The following is a 25,965-nucleotide window of genomic DNA, read 5'->3' on the forward strand; positions in this document are numbered from 1 at the left end:
AGGCCCCAGGTGAGACTCTCCTGCTTCAGGGTTTGCTGACCTTGCTGCCTTCTTCCCTGGGCATCTCCTGGTGGCCAGAGGATGGCCTGGAGAGTTCAAGTGTCTTACAGGAATGTGAGCTGGCTGCCCCAGGCACTGTGCACAGAGGGAGGGTGGCAGGATCTGAGCCCTGCCTGCACACCGAAGCTGGGGTCTCTCAAAGCACTAAGCTGTGACAACAGAGCCTGCCTGGGGTGTCCCCAGCTTTTGTCCCAGCAAAGCTGCTCCCTCTCCAAGGCTCCACACAGTCACTGTTAACATCTCTCCCTGAACAAGCAGGAGTTGCACAGCGCAAGGGATAGCTGTGGGGAGAAGAGACCCCTGGAAAGGACAGAGTGGTAGGGGTTGGAATGGGCCTCTGCAGATCACAGATCAGAGGATGTTAGGGGTTGGAAGGGACCTCAGGAGGTCTTCCAGTCCAAGCCCCCTGCCAGAGCAGGAGCAGAGAGCCCAGCACAGGGCACACAGAACACATTCAGACAGGGCTGGGAAGGCTCCAGGCAAGGAGACTCCACAACCTCTCTGGGCAGCCTGCTCCAGGCCTCTGGGAGCCTCCCAGGGCAGAAGTTCCTCCTCCTGTTGGGGTGGAACCTCCTGGGCTGCAGCTTCCATCCACTGCCCCTTGGGCTGTGCCAGGGTGCAACTGAGCAGAGCCTGGCCCTGTCCCCTCCCTCCTGACCCCCAGCCCTCAGCTATTGATAGGCATTGATCAGATCCCTCTCAGCCCTCTCCTCTCCAGACTGAGCCCCCCCAGGGCTCTCAGCCTCTCCTCCCCAGGCAGTGCTGCAGTCCCTGCAGCATCCTTGGAGCCTCCCTTGGCCTCTCTGCAGCAGCTCCCTGTGCCTCCTGAGCTGGGGAGCCCAGAACTGCCAAGGAGGATCACCCAGAGCAGGTCACACAGGAACTCATCCAGATGAGTCTTGAAGCTCTCCACACCAAACAACTTTCTCCTCCTGCTCAGATGGAACCTCCTAGGGTCCAGTCTGTGCCCCTTGCCCCTTGTGCTGTCCCTGGGCAGCACTCAGCAGAGCCTGGCCCCAGCCTCTTGCCCCCCACAGCTCCTTTAGCTCTTGCTGAGCATTGCTCAGCTGCCCTCTGGGGCTGCTCTTCTGCAGGCTCTCAGCCCCAGGGCTCTCAGCCTTTGCTGCTCCAGGCCCCTCAGCAGCTCTGCAGCCGTTCTGTGCCTCCCTGCTGTTGAGGTGGAGCCTGCTGGGCTGCCGCCGCTGCTCCTCCCCCGCCGCTGAGCCGCCTGCTCTGCTCCTCTCTCCCGGCAGTGTTCAGCCTGCAGGACCTGTGCTGCCGAGCCATCGTCTCCTGCACGCCGGTGCACCTCATCGACAAGCTGCCCCTGCCTGTCACCATCAAGAGCCACCTCAAGTCCTTCTCCATGGCCAACGGGATGAACGCAGTGATGATGCACGGCCGCTCCTACTCGCTGGCCAGCGGCGGCGGCGGCGGCGGCAGCAAAGGCAACAGCCTCAAGAGGTCCAAGTCCATCCGGCCGCCCCAGAGCCCCCCACAGAACTGCTCCCGCAGCAACTGCAAGATCTCCTAGCAGGACCCCGGCAGCCCACCCGCGGACAGCTGGCGGCAGGCTCAGCCCTCTGCCTCCTCCTCCCCGCCCCCGCTCCAGGGCGCTGCTCACCTCGGGGCTCGGCGCTGGCAGGGGCAGGGCCCTGCCGAGTCACCCTCCCAAGAATGCTTTGGGCTTCGCCTCTTGGCCTGGGGTGGAAAATTCAGCAGCTGCCGGGTTGGGCAGGGAGGGGGGGGATGGGGTTTGGGGTTGGAGGTGGTGGGGGGAAGGGAGGGGGCAGGAAACTCATCCAGTCTGAAGGGAGAAATGGATTTAATGGAGGCTTGAGAGGCTTAAGGGAGCAGGCGAGGAAGGGTCTGTGCTGCGCCGTTAACTCTTGGCCTCCTGAACAGACTGCTGGTGCAATAGGGGTGCAGCCCTCGGGTGGAGGAGAGGACAGAAGGGCCAGGGGAGCAGGGACAGTCCTCCCCAGGGTGTGAACCTGCTGTTGCCAAAAAACCAGCCAAACAAAGGAAGGAAGAAAACGAAACAGAGCGGCCAAGGCAAGGAGGCAAGAGGCGGCCGGGCAGAAGGGGGGAAGGAAGCAGGCTGCTTGCCCTCTGCCTGGAGCTGTGTAAATATTCTCTCTCTCTGTATATGTATGTATGTATGTACACAGCACTTGTTTTGTAAGGGGTTTTTTAAAGAAGCAGTCAGGGAACATTTTGTGCAGCCATGTAAATAGCAGCTCTGGGTCTGACCTCTGCCGCTGCCAGCCGCGGGCAGGAGCAGAAGAGAGCCCCCCTCAGAACGCACCCAATGCTTCCAGAGACTTGGAGATCCCCCACCTGGGCTCCTGCTGGGCTTAGAAAGAGCAGCTCCTCTGTCTGTGTGTGTGTGTCCCCAAGCTGCTTGTTCCCATCCTTCCCTGCAGCTGAAGGCAGGCTGGATGGAGGGAAGGGGCTGGAAGGGCCAGGATGAAGGAGCAGCTCTGGGCCCAGACCAATGCTTTGCTCACTTTGCATCCCCTGATGGGAGGGGCAGAGGGTGGAAGCATCACACCTGAAGCTAGAGGGAAAAGGCTGAGTCTGGTCCCTCGTTGCTGCAAAACCTCAGCTGTCATCTCCAGAGCCCTGCAGCCCCCCTGGGCCGCAGCCCCCAGCTCCTGCCTGCTGCTTACTTGGCCACAGGGCTCCTGCCGGAGCCGGCGGCGCTGCAGCTCCTCCTGCATGAAAGTGAGGAAAGCACAGGAGCAGCTTCCCCACCGGAGCGGGAAGGAGGCAGGCAGGGGGAAGGTGGAGGAGGTTTGTGTGGGGGGAGAGCAGACTCGGTGGGTCCCACCGGGGGGAGCACGCTTGGCTCTCCCGGCAGCGGCAGCAAGCTGGGACGCGAGCCGCTGGGCTCCGCAGGGCTGCTCCCGGAGCTGGCAGGAGCTCGGCCTGAAGAGCGTGAGCTGTGCACGTGGTGTGGGGATCTGGTGTCGAGCAAGAGCACGTGTCCCACGGCTGACCTCTGCTGCAAGCTCACCTGGAGGCTCAGCAGCAGCACCCAGCCCTGCTCACCAGCTAGGTGGAGCGTGGTGGTGGCACTGAGCTGTGCAGGTGGACTCTCAGAGGTGGCCAGGATGGGTAGGGTGTGGGTAGGGTGGTGGAAAGGGAACTCCTCCAGCTCCTCCTCGGCGAGGAGAGAAGCCACTGCAGTGCTGCCATCTTCCTCCTGCTGTCAGCAGCTCCCCCAGGCCTGGGGCACGCTCCTGTGCCCCCTCCCTCCCCCAGGAGCAGCTTGTTGCATCGCATGGGCAGAATGAAGCCGCGGGGGCTGCAGCGCGGCCGACAGACCCTGCTTTGTGCAGGCACATCCCTCCCTCCCTCCCTCTCCCTGCTCCTCGGCCAACCTGGGAGCTGCAGGAGCTGTCCCCCTCCCCGCAGGACACCGAGTGCTTCAGGGGTAGGTGCTTTGTGCAGGCAGCCTGCAGGGCACATCCATCCCTCCCTCCCCCTGCTCCTCAGCCAACCTGGGAGCTGCAGGCGCTGTCCCCCTCCCCGCAGGACGCAGGGCGGTTCAGGGGTAGGTCTCTTGGCTCATCCCCTGCGTGCTTTATTTAAAGCCCAGCTCAAATGAGCGAGGAGAGAATTCAACCCCAGGCAGATGGAGGGCAGGGAGAGGAATCCTTTGTAGTGGTGGCTTGGCTCGAGAGCAAAGGCGCAGCCCAGCTCAGCGCCAAGGCCGGGGGGATTTGGAGGACCTGTCTGGGAGGGCCGGCACCTGTTCCCCATCACTTAACACACAGCACAAGACAATCGCTGGCTCAGCAGCGCCGGGGATATACTGCCAACAGGTGACGGGCACCGCGGAAGGCAGCGGCTTCCCCTGGCAGGCACCGGCCGGGCACCGCGGGGCCCCTGTGCCAGGCTGCCCGGGCCGAGGAGGGGGGGAGGTCTCCTCGGGCGAGCCCAGGGAGCTGCTGCATGGCCGGAGAAACTCCTCGTACCTCTGCCGGGGTCGGCTGGGCCACCCGGGACGCCTCCCTTTGCCCTTCTCCCCCGTGCTTGGCTCGGGTTTGGCTGGGGGAGGTCTCGGTGGTCTGCAGCGGGGGTGGAAGATTGACCTGGAGGCGCTGCTCAGCGAAGCCACAGCAGACCCAAGCACAACCCCCGGCCCAAGCCCCAGCCTTAGCTTTTGTACTTCACATTATTTAAGCAGGAAAGGTTCTTGCATCTGATGTCAACACTACTCTGCAGCTGCTCTCCCACACTCGGACCATTCCTCAGCTGGGTTTTGGGGTTGGTTTTGGGGATCTGTTTTGGACTCTCCTTTGATTGATTATGTTTCTCCTTTGTATTCCTTTGTACAGTCAACGTCGTTCAGCTGATCCCTGCCCCCCACCCCGGGGTTGTTTTGTATAAATTAAAGCCTCTTTTTTGTTGTTGTTGTCGGTTTGAACTGCCACTGGAAAGGCTGCAGAAGCTCTCTTCGTTTGCATGGGGGCTGGGGAAAACGGGAGGTTTGCCCCCAAGCTGCCTCTAGTGGTGCAGGCACAGATCCAGGCTGGCTGCAGAGTGGGTTGAGAGCAGCCCTGAAGAAAGAGCCCTGGGGGTGCTGGGTGCTGAGCAGCTCCCCGGGAGCCAGCAGTGCCTCCTGCAGCCCTCAGGCAGCTGTGTGCTGGGCTGCAGCCACAGCAGGGTGGGCAGAGGGCAGCAGAGGGGATCCTGCCCCTGGGCTCTGCTCTGCTCAGACCTCACCTCCAACCCTGCCTCCAGCTCTGCTGGCCCCAGCAGCAGAAGGACACAGAGCTGCTGCAGAGAGGCCAGAGGAGGCCCCAGAGATGCTGCCAGGGCTGGAGCAGCTCTGCTGGGAGCACAGGCTGAGGGAGCTGGGGCTGTGCAGCCTGCAGAGGAGAAGGCTCCAGGGGCTCCTCAGAGCTGCTGCCAGCACCTGAAGGGATCCTGCAGGAAGGCTGCAGAGGAACTTTTGCTGAGGGGGTCTGAGCCAGGCCAAGGGGGAAGGGTTTGGAGCTGAGGCAGAGCAGGGTTAGAGTGGAGCTGAGGAAGAAGTTGTTGAGTGTGAGGCTCCTGAGCCTCTGGCCCAGGCTGCCCAGGGAGGCTGTGGCTGCCTCCTGCCTGGGGGTGCTGAAGGCCAGGCTGGATGAGGCCCTGAGCAAGCTGTGCTGGTGGGAGGGGTCCCTGCCCAGGGCTGGGGGTTGGAGTGGATGCCTTGAACTGCCTCTTTGGGTCTGGGTGGTCCTTGGGGAGTGGGGAGCAAGAGCTGCAGCAGTGTTCACCCAGCCTGAAACTAGCTGGCAGCAACCTGAGAAATGTGACTTTGACATGGGGAACACCACAGAGTGCCAGGGTGGGAGGGACCCCAAGGACCTCCTGCTCCATCCTCTCTAGGTCCCAGAGCAGCTGAAATGAGCTGGCCCAGCCCCTGCCAAGCTGAGCCTGCAAAGTGCCCAGTGCAGGGCACTGCCCTGCTGCCCCTGGGAGATGATTCCAGTGCCTGCCTGTGCCCATGGGGAAACATTTCCTTCTGGAGCCCAAGGGGAGTCTCCCCAGCAGGAACTTGTCCCCAGCACCTCTTGTCTTTGCCATTGACTCCTTGGACAAAGGCAGACTCCATCCTCCTGGGAGCCACCCTGTGTGTCCTGCTCCATGCTGATAAGGTTTGCTATGAGCCTTCTCTTGTCCAGGCTGAGCAAGCCCAGCTCTCCCAGCCTGTCCCCACATGGGCTGCAGGGAGCATCCCTCTCACATCAGCCTGTCGCTGGGGTGGCATTTGGAGACACTGACTGGGGCTGAGAGCTCCAAAGAGTGGGATTTGGCTGCTGTGGTGGATGGAGGGGAACTCTGCCTGAGCTTTTCTCTCTTGCTCCCAGCCCACCTCCCCATGACCTCCCTTTTCCCCTGCCTGCTGGCTTCCCTGGGATCAGATTTTCCACTTCGTACCAGACTGGCCACGCTTGTTTTAACAGCTTAAGGAGTAATTGGCAGGGCTGGGAGGGGGCAGGGGAGAAATGAGATCGTGTCTGCAGCCGGGAATACCCTGGAGCTAAGGTGAAAGCCTGAGCAGGGAAGAGTCACGGAGCCTTTGCTTTTTTTCTCTCTTCCCTTTCCAGGGGGGTTCTGGCAGTGTCTGGCCGGCAGAGCCGAAACAAAGGCTGTGTGTGGTTTCAGGTGGGGTAGGGGCCAGCCAGAGCCCATCCTGCTGGAGCAGCCTGGCCTGCAGCTGTCTGCTCCCAGCAGCAGGGCAGGAGAACACCCGGAGCGTCGGGGAGAGGCTGGGGGAGCCGCAGGGATTCCTGCTCCCTGGGGCAAGCAGAGGGAGCAGGTTGCCTCGGGCTGCTCCAGGTCTTCCCTGGCGGAGTGTGTTTTGCTGAACCATACAGGCTGGGAAGAAATGCTGACCTTCATCTGTCTGGTGGCGCCTGGGATGCTTGAAACTGAGGCTGCAGCCCCCCACGGGTGCACTGAGGAGGCAGGAGCCCTGCCTGGCTGCAGAGGGGCAGCAGGGAGGGGGCCACATGCTGCTGTGCCTGTCCCTCAGGGGATGGGGTGCTGAGCTGCTGCAAGGGCTCCCTTGGCTCAAGGGGAGAAGCCATAAACTCACATCCGTGTCTGGAGCTTCAAAAGCGACCCCAAAAGCTGCGTGTTTGGGGGTGTGCTGGGGGCTTGGGTGGGTGGAGGTGACCGGTTTGGAGAGACTGAAGTTGTGGCTGCTCTGAGCCTTTCAGATGGTGAAAGGTTGCTGTGGCCTTGCCCCATTGGAGGGGAAGTCACTTTCTCCTTTCATCTGCTGCTGAAGGAAGTCTGGAAGAGGCTGGACAGCAGTCCCCAGGCGTGGGTGAAGGTGTTCAGATCTCAGGGGCTGCATTTCCAACCATGCCACATCCTTCCAGCCTCACATTGCAGCGGTTCCTGGTCCGTGCCTGCCCTGGCCTCGGTGCTTTTGATCTCAGTGACATGGGGATGAGACATCTCAGGCTCTGGTGTGAAACGTGGACACCCCCCAGGGGCTGCTCCCCACATGCAGTGTGAGCTGCTCCCCACATGCAGTGTGAGGAATGGGCCACCCCCAGGGGCTGCTCCCCACATGCAGTGTGAGGAATGGGCCACCCTCAGGGGCTGCTCCCCACATGCAGTGTGAGGAATGGGCCACCCTCAGGGGCTGCTCCCCACATGCAGTGTGAGGAATGGGCCACCCCCTGGGGCTGCTCCATCAGCTCCAGTGTGAGGAATGGGCCACCCCCAGGGGCTGCTCCATCAGCTCCAGTGTGAGGAATGGGCCACCCTCAGGGGCTGCTCCCCACATGCAATGTGAGCTGCTCCCCACATGCAGTGTGAGGAATGGGCCACCCCCAGGGGCTGCTCCATCAGCTCCAGTGTGAGGAATGGGCCACCCCCTGGGGCTGCTCCATCAGCTCCAGTGTGAGGAATGGGCCACCCCCAGGGGCTGCTCCATCAGCTCCAGTGTGAGGAATGGGCCACCCCCAGGGGCTGCTCCATCAGCTCCAGTGTGAGGAATGGGCCACCCTCAGGGGCTGCTCCCCACATGCAGTGTGAGCTGCTCCCCACATGCAGTGTGAGGAATGGGCCACCCTCAGGGGCTGCTCCATCAGCTCCAGTGTGAGGAATGGGCCACCCCCAGGGGCTGCTCCATCAGCTCCAGTGTGAGGAATGGGCCACCCTCAGGGGCTGCTCCCCACATGCAGTGTGAGCTGCTCCCCACATGCAGTGTGAGGAATGGGCCACCCCCAGGGGCTGCTCCATCAGCTCCAGTGTGAGGAATGGGCCACCCCCAGGGGCTGCTCCCCACATGCAGTGTGAGGAATGGGGCCACCCCTCAGGGGCAGCTCCACCAGCTCTGGAGAGGGGCTACAGGGCAGGAGCCTACCCAACCCCCCGTGCCAGCATCTTGGCATCTTCTTGGGCCGTGTTGCTGTGGCCATGCGGAGCCTGGTGTGGGATGGGAGGAGCTGAGCTCCAGGTTTTCCCTTCCCCCTCTTGTCTTCCCTCCCGCACCAGCGCCCTCGGAAGGCTCCTCGGGCACCCCAAAGCGGCTGTGTGCCCCAAGGCTGCATCCATAGGGAGCGAGGTGCCGTGGCAGCCCAGCACGCTGCCTCCCAGCGGGGTGGGTTTGGGGATCAGGGGTCTCCACGTGCAGTGCTGCTGCTGGCCGCTGGAATTGGCTGGGTGGGTCCAGGAGGCTTGGGGCTGCCAGGGCAGGCAGGGTACAGCCCCTGGCATCTCCCGGGCTGGGTTGTCCTGATGCGCTTCCCTGTTTGCAAAACACCTCAGCAGCCTCCCCACCGGAGTCCCGGGACAGCATAACCTTCCCTCTTCATCCAGGGCTGGCCAGACCCTCGGGAGGCTGCTTAGCCGTGAAATGGTCACGGCGGGCACAGCCACGGGCCACGCTCTGTCCCTCCAAAGCGAGCCGGTGGGAGCCTGACCGTGCCATGGGGTTTCACAGGCACGGAGCCCTTGTGCCAACGCCGGCGGACGCCCGGGCAGGGCAGCGCCGGCGGCCGGAGGTTGCGGCGCTGTGTCCGCGGCAGCGGCGGGAGCTCAGCGCGCCGGGACAGAGCGGCCGTGCCCCGCTCATGCCACCTTGGAGGGCGTCGAGGGACCAACCCCCCCCGGAACGCCCGGCCTGCTGCAGTGGGGCTTCATCCCCCGGGAGCTGCAGGCTGGGGGAGCACCAAAGCATTGTTTCCAAACGACCTCCGGGGGGCAGGTGCGTTGGCGACCCCTAAATAGGCTCCCCCCGGTTTTTTACCCCCTCCACCACCTGCCCCCCGCCGGTTTACTGCCCTGCAGGGGGGAAGCTGGAGGCGTTGAGCTGCTCCCCCCCAGGAACAAAACCCCCTCGGGGGGGCTGGCTGCTTGCCAGGGGCTGAGGCGGTGGGCGAGGGCTCTGGCCAGCGCCGGAAGGGTTAATGCTCCCGCAGTGCCATGAAATGCTCCTGCTGCAGGTCAGTCTCCAGCGGGGATTAGGCAAATCTGGCCGGGGAGTCCGGGCCGGCTCCTGCCAGCTTAGGGCCGGCTGCGGAACGTGCTCAGAGAGGCAGTGGCTGCAGTGAAGCCCTGGCACAGTGTGCCCATCCAGTGCCACCGGGGGCTGGCATGGCCAGGCGCTGTCCTCCAGCCCAGGGAAAGCCAGCCTGGCCCTACACCAGCGCGGAGGGAGGGCTGGGTTAGGGTTAGGTTTGCCACGGTGAGCCCCTCCGGGGTGGCTGGGGTGGGCACTCACCCTTCTAGGCGAGCCAGGGTCCCATCCTGGGCAGGGGCATGTGGCACCGGTGGGTGGCTGGCTGGAGAGTGGGATGGGCAGGAGGGACACAAACTCCTGGGCTGCTGGAGTGCTGGTGGGTGCCCAGGGGTGAGGTGCGGGGTGAGGGGCTCCCAGGCCAGCCCACTGCCCACATCCCCGCGGAGAGGGCTCTACAGGTCGCCCCGCCGGTGGCCCTGTCCGAATGGGCCACAGGCTCCGGCTGTTTTCTCATCCTGCTGGAATTCGTCTCCATGGGCCGGGCGGGTTCTTTTGTGTCCCCCCCACCCCTCCTTTCACTCTCCCTCTTTGGAGGCTTTCCGCATTCTGCCTTTGATCTCCCCCCCGTGTTTGCCCAGCCGATCGCCGGGCTGGCCGGGGTTAGAGGCTGAGGTCAGCGCCTTTCCCATTCCAAACACCCAGAAACATCACTGGGAAGGGAGGGGATTCAGATTACAACCTTCCCGTCCACCCCTTCCACCCCACTCCCGAAGCAGCGGGGAGCCGGGGATGGACTGAGCCCCCCTCACCAAGGGGACATCACGGCCGCCGTGTCCCGGCACCCCGGCAGCCGAGCGGCCACGATGGATGGAGGTGGCGGACGGCATCGCCGGTGGTCCAGCCGGCGCTGGGCGTGCTGAAGGGCAGAGGTTTGGTCCTCTCCTCCTCCTCCTCCTCTTTGTCCCCCTGCCCGCCCGCCTTCTCCCTCATCCCCTCCATCCTGGATGCGATTTATCCCGAGCGAGCCAGGCTGGCGGCGCGGGGTGGCCAGATGCCTCCTCGTGGGAACTGCGGCCAGCCGGGCCGGGGCCGGCGAGCGGGTGGGGGGCAGCGTGTCCCCGTGGGCATCGCGCTCCTCCTGCTCCTGCTGGCAGCAGCGGCGGCGGGGCTGAGCCTGCAGCCGGGCAGGATGAGGCACCTGGGGGTCTGCCCCAACCAGCTGAACCCCAACCTGTGGGTGGATGCGCAGAGCACCTGCGAGCGGGAGTGCCAGGCTGACCAGGTGAGCAGGGCTGCGAGGGCTGGGGGCTGCGGGGACCAGGATGGGGTTTGGGGGGGTGGGGGTGGGGGGTGCCCAGATCCTCCATGCAGAGGCTTGGGGGTGCAGGTCCTGAGCTCAGGGTTGCAGCTGGCTCAGCTGGTTTGTTGCAAAGGGCTCAGCCCGACTGCTTCTCTACCCCCTGATGTCAGCTGGCATCAGGGGTGCCCAGGGGCTGCTCTCTGCCCCCTTCCCCCCCCAGCAGGCACACAAACTGCTTGCTGCTCCCATAAGGTGGTCCCCCCCCCGGCCACGCACATCCCCTCACAGCATCTCCAGGCTGCTCCCACCCGGTGAGGGGCTGGGATCAGAGGAATGTGTGCTCTGGGACAGGGCACTGCCCTGGAACATGCACAGACACCCCCTGACCCCCCCCGCAGTTATTCCCTGAGGGCAGAAGCCCACCCACGAACCATCTGCCCATCTGGAGAGCCCCAGCTCCAGGTTCCACAGTGGCGAGCTGGGGCACTGGCAGCTCCCTGGGGTCAGTTAGGGTGGACCCTGGAGGAGACTCCTCTACAGTTCCTCTGTGTCAGTTCCTCCGTTGCTCCTCAGCCAGCGAAGGCTGAGAGGGCTGAGATGCTGTCTGCCGGGGGGGAAGCGTCTCTCCGCCCTGCAGCGCACCCCTGAGCGTGGACCTGGGGGCTCCGAGGGTGGGTGGTAACCACCCTGGCAGGTCTGCCTCTTACCTGGAGTCCAGCAATGCCAAGGGTGCACAGGACTGGGCGCGGGGGGACACCTGCCCACCCGAAACTCCACGGGGCAGGGAGGGAAGGAGGGGGGAAGCGGGCAGCACCCACAGCCTTTTCACCTCCGTGTTATCCATCCCCCTCCTCTCCAACCTCCTCTCCCCCACCACGGGCAGGACTGCGAAGGCTTTGAGAAGTGCTGCACCAACGTGTGCGGGCTGCGGAGCTGCGTGGCCGCTCGCTTCGCCGACGGCAGCGCCCCGGCGCCGGCGCTGGCCGCCGCCGCATCCTGCGAGAGCTTCGTGTGCGCGCAGCAGGGCTCCGACTGCGACATCTGGGACGGGCAGCCGGTCTGCAAGTGCAAGGACCGCTGCGAGAAGGAGCCCAACTTCACCTGCGCCTCCGACGGCCTCACCTACTACAACAAGTGCTACATGGACGCCGAGGCTTGCCTGCGCGGCACCCGCCTCACCACCGTGCCCTGCAAGCACATCTTCACCTGGCCGGACACCAGCCCCGTGCCGCAGGAGACCACGGCTCAGCCCACGCCGGGGGCAGGCCCCGAGGTGCCGGTGCCCCCCGCCCTCTACAGCAACCCCTTCCACCAGTCGGTGCGGGCCGGCGGCACCGTCAGCTTCCGCTGCGACGTGAGCGGCCGCCCGCGGCCGGACATCACCTGGGAGAAGCAGAGCGAGCGGGAGGAGAACTTCATCATGCGGCCCGACCAGATGTACGGCAACGTGGTGGTCACCAACATCGGCCAGCTGGTCATCTACAACGCTCGCCACGAGGACGCCGGCATCTACACCTGCACGGCCCGGAACTCGGCCGGGCTGCTCCGCGCCGACTTCCCCCTGTCGGTGGTCAGGCGGGAGCCGGGCGGCACCCTGCGGGCCGGCAGCTCCCAGCCCTTCCCCAGCGCCGAGTGCCTGAAGGAGCCCGACCGGCGGCGCTGCGAGGCGCTGGAGGTGCGCTGGCACTTCGACGCCAAGCAGGCTGCCTGCCTCACCTTCCGCTACGGCGGCTGCGGGGCCAACAGGAACCACTTCGAGACCTACGAGGAGTGCCGAGCGGCCTGCCTGGGCAGCGCCCGCCCCACCTGCCTGCTGCCCATGGTGCAGGGCCCCTGCCAGAACTGGGAGCCCCGCTGGGCATACAACCACCTGCTGAAGCAGTGCCACTCCTTCGTCTACGGGGGCTGCGAGGGCAACACCAACAACTTCAAGAGCAAGGAGACCTGCGAGGACGTCTGCCCCTTCCCCAAGAGCCTGCAGTGCAAGGCCTGCCGCCTGAAGAGCAAGATGGTGCTGAGCCTCTGCCGCAGCGACTTCGCCATCGTGGGCCGGCTGATGGAGATCGTGGAGGACCAGGACTCCGGCATCGCCCGCTTCGCCCTGGAGGACGTCCTCAAGGACGAGAAGATGGGCCTCAAGTTCTTCAACATCAAGTACCTGGAGGTCACCTTGACCGACATGGACTGGAGCTGCCCCTGCCCCAACATGACGGCGGAGGAGGGGCCGCTGATCATCATGGGGGAGGTGCACGACGGCATGGCCACGCTGGACCCCAGCAGCTACGTCCGGGCGGCCAACGACAAGAGGGTGAAGAAGATCTATGAGCTGATGGAGAAGAAAACCTGTGACCTCCTGAACCGCTTCCAGGACTAGGGGGAGCTGGCACACGCCGCCGGGGGGCGGGGGGGAAGGGGTGGGAGGGGGAAGGGGTGAGGGGGCAGGCTCGGGGCGGGGCGGGGCGGCCCCCACGCCGCTGCCTGTCTCTAGGCGATAAGCACTGCTGGGTAGCTCTCTCCAACCCTGCGGTGAGCCCCAGCCCAGCTCCCACCTTCCCTGTAATTTATCTGCTGTGTTCCCCCCTCCTTGTACCACCCCCAGCCTGGCCAGCAGCAATAAAGGGCTGGGCTGGGTTGTAGCGGAGTGGGAGTACCCCCCACTCACCCCTCCCATGAAAGCCTTCCCTGAAGCCTCTGGGCCCAGTGTAGCACCCACCGTGAGCTCCCACTGCAGGGTCTGACCCCTCACTGGCACTGCTGGGGAGGGGACTGGGGATGTCCCCCCACAGCATCAGTGCTGAAAGCATCAGCGAGCTACTGGGAGTGGGGGGCAAAGGCTTGGAGTTTATTGGGGGGAGCAGCAGCACAACCCTGGGGAAGGGCAACAGGTCCCCCAAACATTGGCACAGTGTTGTCCAGGGAAACTGGCACCAAGCAAGAACTGTCTTCCATGCCTGGGACTGCTCTGCTCCTCCTCTGTCCCCCAAGCCCCCCCTGCATGGCAGCTGCGGTGGCCTCTCCGGGCCAGGCTGGGACACCCCATTGCAAAGGCAGCTCTGAGGGGGCGGGGGGACATGGAACCGCCCCCAGGCCACCAGCCAAGCCCAGCCCAGGCTGGGGTGAGTGGGCCACTGTCCTGTCCCCGGTGCTCCTAGCCCTGCCTGGGGCTGGCATGGGGACAGTGTGACACCCCCCCGAGGAGGCACCAAGGGAGCAGGGCAGCCGTGCCGGGAAGCTGCCGGGAGGCTGCAGAAGGAGCCGCGGGCACAGGTCACAGCTTGCGGAAGATGAGGCTCTTGTTGTTGGCCGGCATGTCCACCTGCAAGCAGAGAGCTGAGGGGCAGAGCCGCCCCGGGGGGCTGAGGACTGCCCCCCTGCTGCAGAGCCCAGCACCTACCATCCTCTCCAGGCACAGCCCGTTGGCATGTGCCAGCTGCCGCAGCAGCGCCGTGTCCCGGAGGCCCCACGCGGGATTGCTGCCGGGAAGGGAGGCGTGGGTCAGACACAGGACAGCTCCCCACAGCTGCCTCCACAGCTCCTGGGACCGGGGGGGCTCCCTGGTGGCTGCTTCACGTCTTGTGGTGAAGGACCACACTGCGAGGGGGAGGTCCTGTGGCTGCAGGATGGGGTCACCAGCAGCCCTGTCCCACTCCCCGCCATGGTGTCCCCCAACCTACCTCTGCCTCAGGCTGTGGTCGAAGTCCACATTGCTCTGGGGGCTGATGTGACCGTCCACGGCGTAGGGCTGTGGGACACGAGAGCCAGCGCTGCAGCTATGAGCCCCCTGTGTGACCCTCACCAGCCCCCAGACTGCTGTGCCCACCACACGTAGAAAGCAAGCAAGAAGGGACACAGCTCCCAAGAGGGACCACGGGTCCTGGCAGCCCCAGACCCTGCCCCAGATGGGGTGAAGGAGGACAGGATCCCTCCTGCCATAGAATCAGAGCTGGCAGGGCTGGCAGGGAGCTCAAGGCTCAGCCAGCCCCAACCCCCTGCCATGGGCAGGGACACCTCACACTGCAGCAGGTTGCTCACAGCCACCTCCAGCCTGGCTGCAAACACCTCCAGGCAGGAGGCTTCCACCACCTCCCTGGGCAGCCTGTGCCAGGCTCTCACCACCCTCATGGGCAACAACTTCTTCCTCACAGCCAATCTCAATCTTCCCACTTCTAGTTCTGCTCCATCCCCCCCAGTCCTGTCCCTCCCTGACACCCTCCAAAGTCCCTCCCCAGCTTGCTTGGAGCCCCCTGCAGATCCTGGAAGGCCACAGGGAGGTCTCCTGGGAGCCTTCTCCTCTCCAGCCTGAACCCAAACTCTCTCAGCCTGGCCTTGGGGTGAGCAGCCAAAGCCACCCCATGCAGGGCTCAGCAGGTCCCAAAAGGCTGAGATGCCCTCAGATCCATGCCCCTTCCATTCCCAGGCCCCCACCCTGCCATGCCTGCCAACCTTCTTTGCAACCCCCTCAGCATCATCCCCAGAGACACCCCCAGCACCCACCCCATAGGTGAAGAGCACACCTCCAGGCTTCAGCAGCACCCCAGCACCCTTGAACAGACCCTGGAGAGAAAAAGAGGAAGGGACACGGTCAGAGGGATGGGGACAGCCCCCCAGGAGCCCCTTCCTTGGTCCTGGGAGCCGTGGGGCAGGGGAGGCGGCTGCGGCTCCGGCCCTGCCCTGCTCACCTCGGTGCAGCGCAGCTCGGCGATGTGCATCATGTTGATGCTGACCAGCAGGTCCAGGGTGCCAGGCTGGGCACCCCCCCAGCTCTCCCAACCCTGTGCCACGTCCAGCGGGATGGGGGGCAGCAAGTTGGGCACCCGCGCGGCCTCCACGTAGGCAGAGATGCTGCGGGCACCAAACCCCACGTCAGCCCTGGCTGGGGCATTGCCAGCCCCCTGCCAGCCCACGCTGCGGGCAGGCCCCAATCCCGCCCCGGCGGCGCGGCCCCGGCGGCGCGGCCCCGGCGCAGTCCCCGGTGTCAAGTAACAAGGTTGCGCTTGTGACACACCCTGGGGAGGGGCTGCAGAGGGCCAGGGGGCTGCCGCTGCCAGGCTCTTCGCTTGGCAACAGGCAGCTGGAGAAGCAGCAGCAGGCAAACGACCAATGGTGCAAGAGGGCACCGAAACTATGCCAGCTCACCACTGCCTCCCAGCAGGGCAGCTGGAGCATGCTGCCCTCCCAGCTGCCTGCTCAACCTGCCTGCAGCACTGTCAGTGCCCCTGTGCCCAGGCTGCCCACACACTGCCCATGGGCATCCACATGCCCACCCTGCCTACAGCTCTGCCCTCATGCTGCCTGCACCCATGTGCCTGCACACTTGCCAGCACCCATGGGCCCAGGCTGCCTGCATGCTGCCTGCACCTACATGCCTGCCCTGCCTGCACCCAAGGGACCCAGGCTGCCTGCATGCTGCCTGCACCCACACACTCACCTCACCTGCAGCACTGCCTGCACCCAGGGGCCCAGGCTGCCTGCATGCTGCCTGCACCTACATGCCTGCCCTGCCTGCACCCAAGAGACCCAGGCTGCCTGCATGCTGCCTGCACCCACTCACCTTGCCTGCAGTACTGCCTGCACCCAGGGGCCCAGGCTGCCTGCATGCTGCCTGCACACACACACTCACCTTGCCTGCAGCACTGCCTGCACCCAGGGGCCCAGGCTGCCTGCACCCACACACTCACCTTACCTGCAGTACTGCCTGCACCCATGGGCCCAGGCTGCCTGCACTGCCTGCACCCAGGGGCCCGTGCTGCCTGCACGCTGTGTGCACTCACAAGCCTGAGCTGCCGCAGCCCTGCCTGCACCCCTGCTGCCCACACGCCCCCAGCACTGCTGCACCGTGTGGTTTTGGGGTGATTTCCATCCTTTTTGGTCCATGCACCAGCCAGCTCTGGGTGAAACAAGCTCCCAGCACCGGGATCCTTTCTAAGCAGGGCAGTGTGTGCTGGGTGCCAGCGCTGGGGAGGTTCCAGGTGGGCAGGGCAGCGGCTGCCAGCCCCCTGGCTGGGCACTGATTTTGGCCCCTTCCCAGCAGGTTTGTTTCACTCCTGGGGGGGAGTCCTCCCCGTGCTGCAGGGCTGGCTGTATTTCTGTTTCCTGAGGGGAAGCTGAGCCTGCCGAGCCGGGCACTGCCACGCCTGGAACGGGCAGCTGGCCACGGCCGGAGCCACGCGTGCCAGCACAGAGCAAACCAACACGGCCCAGGGTGGATCACTGGGGTGGCACAGTGCCAGGGGCAGAGTGTGAGCCACCCACCCCGTGAGCTGGGCATCAGGCCTGGCATCACCATGGGTAAAGGGAGGGCAATGAACGGCTGAGTGCTCTGCAAGCAGGACCTGCTGGCTGGCTGGATGCTGGGGAGAAGTGAAGGACTGAGCAGGGGAGCCTGGGCTGCTTGGGAGGGGAATCTGGGGGACTTTTAGGGGGGCAAGTATGGACTTGGGGAGCCAGGGCTGTCTGGGAGCTGAATCTTGTGGGTTTCCTGGATGAAAAACATAAATGAGGGATCCAGGTGGGGAGGATGGATCAGCTGAGGCACAAAGAAAGCAGCGGGCTGAGGAGCCTGGGGCTGAGAGTTCCGTGTTGGGGCATGAAACTGGGTGAAAACAAGCATGAAACTGGGGAGCCCAGGCTGGCTGGGAGCTGGATCCTGGCGCTTCCCAGCTGCGGAGCCCAGCCGGGCCAGCCGCTGCTCTGTTGGCCGGGGAGAGAGGTACAGGCGGTGGGAGGGAGCTCAGGCCATGGGGAGGGGTGCAGCCTATGGGGGAAGGGGGGACTCAAACAGTGGGAGGGGTGGGGGCTCAGGCTGTAGGAGGGGAGGGGGACACAGGAAGGTGCTCAGTCCGCGGGAAGGGAGGGGGCGCAGGCCGTGGGGCGGGGTGGAGGCTACGGGAGGGGAGGGGGCTCAGGCCGTGGGAGGGGGGAGGGAGTGCAGTCTGTAGGAGGGGAGGGGGCTCAGGCCGGGAGAGGGGAGGGAGTGCAGCCTGCAGGAGGGGAGGGGGCTCAGGCCGGGAGAGGGGAGGGAGTGCAGCCTGCAGGAGGGGAGGGGGCGCAGGCCGGGAGAGGGGAGGGAGTGCAGTCTGTAGGAGGGGAGGGGGCTCAGGCCGGGAGAGGGGAGGGAGTGCAGCCTGCAGGAGGGGAGGGGGCTCAGGCCGGGAGAGGGGAGGGAGTGCAGCCTGCAGGAGGGGAGGGGGCTCAGGCCGTGCACCAGCACGCCCCCGCGACCTGCTCACCTGCGGAGTGCCCGCGGGTCGATGTCCGAGGGCTGCCAGCGAGTCTGCGGCAGGGCCCGGGCGAAGTGCGCGGCGTGGAGCCCCGCGCCCGCCCCCACCTCCAGCACCCGCAGGCTGCCGGGCCCCGCCTGGGCTCCGCACCCCGCGTACTCCCGCAGCACCTCCAGGATCGGGCCCTTGTTGCGCTCCGCGGCCGCCGGCACTTGCATGGCTGGGGAGGGCCGGGAAGAGGACTACAGCTCCCAGGCGGCCCCGCGGGAAGGGAGCCGCCTCCCGCGACGCGAGTGGGGCCGCCCACGGGATGAGGAAACAAAACCAACGCCGAAAACACCCCAACCAATCAACCAACCCCAAAGCCCCAGAACAAGCGCCTCCCCCTGCAAAAAATCCCAACACCCCCCCAAAACCCCCAACCCAAACCACAAAAAGAACCCCAAACAAAAACCACCAAACAAAAACCAAACCGGGGGAGGGGGGGATCGCAAAACAAAAGAAATGGGGGGAAAAGGGGCAAAAATAACCCGAAACCGACTACACATAAACCCCCCAAACCAAATCAAAACCAAGCCGAGCCCAACCCCCCCTCCCCCAAACCCACAACATCCAAAAGCACTAAAAAAAACCCGCCACCAAAACCAACCCCCCCCAACCAACCCCCCCCCCAACGCCAAACCAAACCCAAATCCAAACGAAGCCCAAACCAAAACAGAAACCACAACCATCAACAACAACAAAAGAGCCTCGAACCAAGCAAGCAGAACAACGACAACAAAAAGCAAAGCCCCGAAACAAGCACAACAACGACAGGAGAGCGGAATGAGTGCACCGCACCCCACCACCCCCGGGGGGAAAAGGAAGGCCTCGGTGCGCCGCCCGGGAATCGAACCCGGGTCGCAAGAATGGGAATCTTGCATGATACCACTACACCAGCGGCGCGCTTGCTTCGCGCATCGCCCTGGCGGCCCTCGGCTCCCCACCCACCGCCACGGGGGCTGCCCCCTGCGTTGTTGCTGCTTGCTTTGCAGTCCACAGGGTTACGGATCGCAGTGACCCCCCCGCAAGGATGCTGCGGGCCCGGGGGGTGATGCTGGTCCCTACCACCCTGTCCCCAGCACCCCCAAGCAGGAGCGGGTTAAGGTGCACCCGAGGATGGTGCGTGCCAGGAGCGGGCAGCGGGGTCACCCCGTGGTGTGACTCCGGCCCGTGGGGCTGGCAGTGACCCCACCCAGCTGCCCCCCACACCCCCCTGCAGGGTGGGCACATGGAAGGGTCCTGATAGAGCCTGAAGACCTGGGGCTCAGAGCTTCCTAGGGGCTGTACCCACCAGTGCCCCACAAACCTTTGGCTGGGGAAACTGAGGCACAGCCCCGCCCCGAGGAAGAGCCCTGTGACAAGGCAGGGCGCAGCTATGTGACAAGGCAGCGGCAGGTCCCCGAGGGTCACAGCTGTGTTTAAGGGCAGTAACAAGAGACACATGCTGCAGGGCTGGGGGGACATTGAGGCTGACAGCTGCAGGTGCCCCCTGTGAGGTGCCCAGCACCCCGCAGGACCAGGCCCTGCTTTGCAGGATGCTAGGTCGGAGGGGCAGGCACCCCCAGCAGGGCTGTGCCACCATGGCCACATGGCAGGCTCACACCGCACGGCCAAGGTCACCCACGTGGGGTGGCTCTGGTGCCCCCAGAGCATGCCTGAAGTGTGCCCAGAGCCCTCACTCAGTTTGTCCCACGGCCTGTCCTCCAAACCCTGGGTGCCCCCCAGCTGCGGGTGACGCCGCTGGGTGCCCGGGAGCTGTCTGAGGGTCCTGTCCCGGGGCTGCAGGTCCCGCCACGTGGGGACACCTGGGTGCACTTTCCCTGCTCCAAAGGTCACCACGGTGGCTGGGACGTGGCCGCCCGCCCCAGCTCCATGCCCTGCGGGGCGGCCCGCGGCTCACGGACAGGGCTCATCAGGCTTGCCCCAGCGCTGTGCCCACGGCGGTGCCACCCGAGCGCCTCCTCGCAGCTCCCTGCATGTCTCCTGCCTGTGTCCTGCGCGCCCCGGGAGCGACTCCTATGTGTCCCACGGCTGCAGTATCCCCTCTGTCCTGAATGCTGCCGTGTATGTCCCCCGGGTGCATGTGCCACCTTCTGTCGCGTGACTCCTGTAGCCTACATGCCCTCTGTGTGTGCCCACGTCCCTTTCACCCCTGTGTCCCATCGGTGTCCTGAGCCTTCAGCATGTCCTACATGTACCCTCTGCGTCCTGCATGTGTCCCCTGTGTGTTCCCCTATGTGTCCCCTGTGTGCCCCCTGTGTACCCCCTCTGTGTCCCCCACCCTATGTGTGCCTCTGATGTGCTGCACATTGTCCCCTGTGTCCCCGTGTGCCCCGCGGCTCTCCTGGTGTTCCCTCACATCTCCTACACGTCCTTGATGTGTCCCTTGTGTGTCTGTGTCCTGTGTCTACTCTGTGTCCCACGCACGTCCCCCGTGTGTCTCCACTGCCCATGTGTGCCCCCAGTGTGCCCCCATGTCCCCTGCATCCCCCGTGTGCCCCATGCAAGTCTCCTGTGTGTGCCCCCCCAACCCTGTGTACCCCTGAGGTGTCCTGCACCCCATGTGTCTCCACTTCCTATGTGCCCCAAATGTGCCCACAATGTCCTGCCTGTGTCCCACGTGTGTCCCCACACCCCGTGTGCATCCCCCTCCTGCGTCCCCATGTTCCCCCCAGTGTGCTCTGCATGTCCTGTGTCTGCCACATATCCCCTCCACGTGTCCTGCATGTGCCCCCATGTCCCGTGGGGGCACCGCTGTGTCCCTGTGTTCCCCTGATGTGACCCCATGTCCTCTGTGTCCCAATGTCCTCTGTGTCCCCATGCTCTATGTGTGTCCCTTATGTGCCTCTCCTTCCCACCTGTGTCCCACCTGCATCCCACCTGTGTCCCACCTGCATCCCACCTGCATCCACTGTGTGTCCCTACATCCCATCTGTTTCCCCTCTGTGTTCCCTCTGTTTCTCAGGTGTCCCCATGTCCCATGCTCTCCCCTATGTGTCCCCTGCGTGTCCCCATGTCCCATGCACTCCCCTGTGTCCCCTGCATGTCCCCATGTCCCATGCTCTCCCCTATGTGTCCCCTGCGTGTCCCTATGTCCCATGCACTCCCCTGTGTCCCCTGCGTGTCCCCATGTCCCATGCACTCCCCTGTGTCCCCTGCATGTCCCCATGTCCCATGCACTCCCCTATGTGTCCCCTGCGTGTCCCCATGCCCCATGCTCTCCCGTGTGTCCCCATGTCCCACGTGTTCCTGTCTTGCATGTCCCATGTGTTTCCCTGCTTGTCCCCTGCGTGTCCCCTGCGTGTCCCCTGCGTGTTCCATGTGCCCCACTCTGTGTCCTGTGCGTGTCCCGCGTGTGTCCCATGTTTTGCTGTGCCCCACGTGTACCTCCATGTTCCTCTACGTGTCTCCATGTCCCCTGTGCTCCTCGCTGTGCCCTGCGTGTCCCCACGTCCCATGTGTTCCTGTGTCCTGCGCGTCCCACGCGTTTCCCTGTGTCCTCTGCGTGTCCCGTACACCCCAGCCTGTGGCGTGCATGTGTCTTGCGTGTGTCCCCACGTCCCACGTGTTTCGCTGTGCCCCACGTGTCTCCCCGTGTTCCTCTACGTCTCCCCACGTCCCTCTGTGCCCCGCGTGGGTCCCCACCTCCCGTGCGTTCCCCTATGTGTCCCGCCGGGGCCCCGCGGCGCGGCCCCGCGGCCGTGTCCCGTCCCCCGCAGCCCCCACATGTGCTCGCCGCCGCGGTCCCTTTAAGGCGGCCGGGGGCGTGCCAGGCCCGGCCCGGCCCGGCCCGGCTCTTTAACTGCCCTGCGAGAGGGGCGCGCCGCACTTCGGGCAGGGGCGGCGGGGCCGTGGCGCGCCCGGGGCCGGTCCCGGTGCCGCAGGGATGTACACGCTGACGCGGGGCCCCAGCAAGCTGGCCACGCAGCGCCGCACAGGTACCGGGCAGCGGGAGGGGTGCGGGCTGGGGAGAGGACCGGGGTGGTTGTTGGAGGGAGACTGGGACAGCAGGCACCGGCCCGTTCCGCTCCCCGCTCCCGGGGCCGTCCTGACGCCGCTCCCCCCTCCCCCCGCAGGTCCGACGCAGCAGGCGGTGGAGAGCAGCAAACTGGGCGAGCTGCGGGGCCGGCTGCAGCCCGGTGCTTGGCCCCCCGCCAGGTGAGCCCCGCGCCGCCCGCCGTGACCTTGGGGAAAGGTTACCGGGGCGGCCGGGCCGCGCTGCCGGGGGAGGGGCCCTCGGGGGGAGCGGGGGAGTGACCGGGAAGCGCCGCTCGGTGCCCGCAGGCCGGGCAGTGTCGGGGCGGGGGGTGCCGTCCTGCTGGTGCCCGCCCGCGTCCCACCGGGACCGTGTCCCCGTGCTGCAGCGCGGGCGGCGGGACGCGCCGGAGCGGCTGCGTCCCACCCCCGGAGGGGCGGTTCGGGCAGAGGTTGCTTCGTAACAGCGCCGGGGGACGGGAGCTGGGAGCGGGCAAGGTGCAGGGGGCTGGCTTCCCCCGCTCGGGAGGCGGCTGGGGCATGCCCCGCGGTCCGGAGGGTCCCCGCTGCAAGGGCCCCGCTGGTACCGGCACAGACGGAGCCAGGTCAAGGGCCCCGCTGCCCCAGGCGCCGCTGGTGCCGGCAGGACCGGTGCGAGGCCAGGGGCTCCGCTGCCCTGAAGGGTCCAGCAGCCCCCGGGGTTCCGCGGCCGGTGCCGGGGAGAGCCCGGACCAGGACGAGCAGGGATTGTGCAACGTCCCCCAGCCAGCCCCGGGGGAGGCACCGATTGCACAAACCCGTTACCGAACCGGCGCCGAGCCCCTAGTGTGCGACCGGGTAGGGCCCAGCCTGCGGCCCCGGCCCCCTCGAGCTGACCCGCGGCAGGGGCTGGGGGGTGTCCCTTGTCCCTAAAGCTAGGAGGGGTAGCGTTTGGGTACAACTGCCCGATGCCAGCAGAGCTAAGAGGGGCTGCTGGGCAGCCGCGGGAGGGGGCTCGGGCGGCTGCAGGGGTGATGGTAGCTTCTCTCGAGGAGGTCCTTTCTCGGCCGGAGAGTTGAGGGCAAACCCAGCCTGGCACAGTTGGCAGCTTCCCTCCGTGGGGTGCCTGCAGCTCTGTCCATCCCCTTCATCTTCCAGAGATGGGTGAGAAAAGCCTCCCCTCCAGTCCCCCCTCCAGCTCCCCTCCTTCCTGGGATCTCTATCTGCTGTGGCTGCCACCACATTGCCACCTTCAGGGCCCGCTGCTGCCCTACCTGCTGACCCCCAGCCCTGTGGGGTTCGGGGTGTGCTCCCCAGGCCCTGCCTGCAGGGAGGTGCAGGCAAGAGGCTGCCTGCTCAGTCCTGCCTGCTCCCTAAACCATAACCCATCTGCGTTCCTTAACCCATCTGCGTTCCTGGGGCCCCTTAGACTTTGTCCCCTGAGAAGCGTGGCTGTGGCAGAGCTGTCCTGCCCTGAAGCTGGGCAGAGAAGCCAAAATGCTGGAGTTTGGCATCAGAGGTGCCCCCAGCTCTCTCAGAGGTGCCCCCAGCTCTCTCAGCCTTTCCCTTTGCTCTGCCTGCTTGTGCTGCTCCCGAGCTGAGGCTGGCTTCAAGTGCCCTGCTCCCAGGAGGGGATCCCGGCTCTGAGGAAGCCTGGTGTGCTCCCAGATGCAGTTGTGTCCCAGTCCAGGGAGGCCTTGGGGGTGTGCTGGGGGGTGGGGAACGCCTGGGTGCTTGGCCTGCGGAGGGTGCCAGCCCCTGCCCAGTGCCCAGCTGGCTTTCCCACCCCTTCCCTGACCTGCCAGCAACTTCAGGGACAGACTTTATTGTAAGGACTCTCTTTGGGGCTGGAGGATGGCTGGGAGCTGGGCAGCTCCTGCTTTTCCCTGGGGAGCATGCACCTCTCCCCCTGCAGGACCCCCTGCCCTTGTGTGACCTGGCTCCTTCGTGGTGCCCTCCCTCGGGGGCGGGAGCTGTGCCCCCGGCCCGGCTGGGGCTGCGGGTGGGTGTGCGCGCCGCGGGCAGCAGGGCAGCCCCCGTGCTGGCTCCAGGCTGTGGTGGGCAGAGCCGGCTGCCCCCTCCCCTCACCCCCACCTTGCTTCCCTGGCCAGCCCAGCCCAGAAGCTGGTCTTCAACAGAGTGAACGGCAAGAGGCCGCAGGTGCTGCTGCCGCAGGTCTCTGCCCCCGAGGAGTGCTACACCCTGGCCCACGAGGAGAACGTCCGCTTCATCTATGAGGGTGAGGGCAGGGCACCCCCCCCGGGCAGGGCACCCCCAAGGCAGGCACCTGCTTGCTTGCCACATCCTAGGGGGGAGGCTGGAACACGTGGGGCCCCCTCTGGGACCGCCGCATCCTGCCGGGGCCCTTCGGTGGCAGGGATGGGGTCCCCGGGCCGGCTGGTTCCCTCCTTTGCACCACCACCTGCTCCTCTCCCGCAGCCTTCCTGGGCTGGGAAGGTGCCCTCCCAAAGCCACCCACTGCCTGTTTGTGCCCCCTCCCCAGCCTGGCAGCAGGTAGAGCAGCAGCTGGATGGCAGCCGGAGCGGGGAGAGCGCCTGTGGGCCTGTGCAGTACGTGGAGAAAAACCCCAACCCCGGCCTGAAAAGTAAGTGGGGAGCAGTCAGGGCTGCAGTGAGTTGGGCTGGGCTCAGCTGGGCACCTGAGCAGGGCTGCAGGGGGGAGGAGGAGCAGCAGCATTCCAGTGCTGGATGGGCCAGAAGGGTTGGGTTGTGTCTGAGGCTGCTCAGGGGGTGCTGGGGGGCAGCTGGCTCCTGGCAGTGTGGTGGGGATGGGGCTGCTGAAGGAGCCCTGGCAGGCAGGACAGCTTGGTGGCTCCTGCAGCCACCGAGGGGGGGTCAGCATCCCAGCTCCTGCCACGGGGACCTCCCTGGCCCCAGGCCGAGCAGGCCCAGGCCAGAGTGCAGCAGGGCTGGGGAAAAGGCTTCTCAGCAGCTGGAGCAAGGGCTGCGAGCACAGCCTGGGGGGGGTCCTGCAGCAGCTGAGAGAGCCCCAGAGAACAGCCAGGCCCCTGTGAGCCCTTCTGGGGACGGGGTTGGGCTTAGGGGACACTGCTGGAATGGGCAAGAAGCGTGGCACAGTGCCTGGAGACACTGCCAGGCTCAGGGGGTGGGTGAGAGGTGTGCCAGGGGGGTGCTGCCAGGCTCAGGGGGTGGGTGAGAGGTGTCCCAGGGCGCCAGGGGGGTGCTGCCAGGCTCAGGGGGTGGGTGAGAGGTGTCCCAGGGCGCCAGGGGGGTGCTGCCAGGCTCAGAGGGTGGGTGAGAGGTGTCCCAGGGCGCCAGGGGGGTGCTGCCAGGCACAGGGGGTGGGTGAGAGGTGTCCCAGGGCGCCAGGGGGGTGCTGCCAGGCTGAAGGGGTGGGTGAGAGGTGTCCCAGGGCGCCAGGGGGGTGCTGCCAGGCTCAGAGGGTGGGTGAGAGGTGTCCCAGGGCGTCAGGGGGGTGCTGCCAGGCTGAAGGGGTGGGTGAGAGGTGGGGGTGACCGATGGTGTGGCTCAGGGGGGGCTCTTGGCTGGTTCTCCAGCTGCCCTGCGAGGTTCTCCTCTCTCCCTGCCCTCTCTTTCAGACTTTGTTCCCATTGACCTGGACGAGTGGTGGGGACAGCAGTTCCTGGCCAACATCCAGAACTCCTAAGAGGGAAGGGAAGGGAAGGGAAGGCGTTTGGCTTCGGCCGGAGGAGGAAGCGAGGCTGGGATGGGAGCTCCGCTCCGCTCCGCAGCCCGGACTCGGGGGTGGCGTTCCTGGAGCCGCCTGCCGGAGAGGTGACTGAAACGAAGTGACCCTGAGCCGCCTGCCCGGCCGGGCCGGCCCAGGGCCCCCCAGCCCTGCCCGCCGGGGAGGAGCAGCGGCTGGCCCCGGCCAGCATTCCCCAAGTGCCAGTTCCGGGCTGCGGCGGCCCCCGGGGACGCTGCGGTGCCGCGCCGGGGGCCAGGGAGCCCACCCCCCCCTGCCCCGCGGCCGTGCCCGTGGGGAGAGGGCCCCGGGGTGCCCTGGCAGCACCCCCAGACAATAAAGAGCTGAAACTGCCTGTGGAGAAGACCCTGCGGGACGGGGAAGAAGCCTGCAGGAGCTGCAGCCTCGAGCCCTGGGGTGCTGATGCCCCTGGCAGAGCCCTGGTGCCTGTGGGTGCCATGCCCCCAGGGGGCAAAGGCCTTGGAACATCTCTCCCTGTCTTCCTTGGAGCTGCATCCTTGCCCCAGCTCTGGGGGTGCCATCCCCTGGGGGGCAAAGGCCTTGGAACATCTCTCCCTGTCTTCCTTGGAGCTGCTTCCTTGCCCCAGCTCCGTGGGTGCCATCCCCTGGGGGGCAAAGGCCTTGGAACATCTCTCCCTGTCTTCCTTGGAGCTGCATCCTTGCCCCAGCTCTGGGGGTGCCATCCCCTGGGGGGCAAAGGC

At 65.8% G+C, this 25,965-nt stretch overlaps 4 protein-coding genes and 1 non-coding gene across 5 annotated transcripts in view; 3 read left to right on the plus strand and 2 right to left on the minus strand.

Annotated features, from left to right (window-relative positions):
- The window catches only part of RAB40C (RAB40C, member RAS oncogene family), a 47,564-nt gene extending 45,944 nt beyond the window's left edge, over window positions 1–1,620 (plus strand). The window contains exon 7 of the mRNA XM_054161359.1: window positions 1,314–1,620. Coding sequence (XP_054017334.1) covers window positions 1,314–1,594 — 281 coding nt within the window. The 3' untranslated portion in view covers window positions 1,595–1,620. The remainder of the gene's footprint in view (window positions 1–1,313) is intronic.
- Window positions 1,621–10,091: 8,471 nt separating this feature from the next.
- Window positions 10,092–12,714, plus strand: WFIKKN1 (WAP, follistatin/kazal, immunoglobulin, kunitz and netrin domain containing 1). The gene is made up of 2 exons (XM_054161360.1): window positions 10,092–10,322; window positions 11,224–12,714. The coding sequence occupies exons 1-2, from the start codon at window positions 10,092–10,094 to the stop codon at window positions 12,712–12,714; spliced, it is 1,722 nt and encodes a 573-aa protein (XP_054017335.1).
- An 826-nt stretch (window positions 12,715–13,540) lies between these two features.
- Window positions 13,541–17,877, minus strand: METTL26 (methyltransferase like 26). The gene is made up of 6 exons (XM_054161361.1): window positions 17,570–17,877; window positions 15,020–15,182; window positions 14,835–14,894; window positions 14,015–14,082; window positions 13,735–13,813; window positions 13,541–13,656 (listed from the first exon to the last, which is right to left on the minus strand). The coding sequence occupies exons 1-6, from the start codon at window positions 17,776–17,778 to the stop codon at window positions 13,609–13,611; spliced, it is 627 nt and encodes a 208-aa protein (XP_054017336.1). The 5' UTR covers window positions 17,779–17,877; the 3' UTR covers window positions 13,541–13,608.
- A 557-nt stretch (window positions 17,878–18,434) lies between these two features.
- On the minus strand, window positions 18,435–18,505 carry TRNAG-CCC (transfer RNA glycine (anticodon CCC)). The gene has a single exon. It is a non-coding gene; the product is annotated as a tRNA-Gly (tRNA).
- Window positions 18,506–21,421: 2,916 nt separating this feature from the next.
- On the plus strand, window positions 21,422–25,247 carry MCRIP2 (MAPK regulated corepressor interacting protein 2). The gene is made up of 5 exons (XM_054161362.1): window positions 21,422–21,540; window positions 21,679–21,760; window positions 23,668–23,795; window positions 24,060–24,161; window positions 25,137–25,247. Exons 1-5 carry the CDS (start codon window positions 21,489–21,491, stop codon window positions 25,202–25,204), a joined length of 432 nt encoding a protein of 143 aa, XP_054017337.1. The 5' UTR covers window positions 21,422–21,488; the 3' UTR covers window positions 25,205–25,247.
- The last annotated feature ends 718 nt before the right edge of the window (window positions 25,248–25,965 follow it).

The sequence above is a fragment of the Dryobates pubescens genome, chromosome 4, assembly GCF_014839835.1.
Source record: "Dryobates pubescens isolate bDryPub1 chromosome 4, bDryPub1.pri, whole genome shotgun sequence".
Classification (NCBI taxonomy): domain Eukaryota; kingdom Metazoa; phylum Chordata; class Aves; order Piciformes; family Picidae; genus Dryobates; species Dryobates pubescens.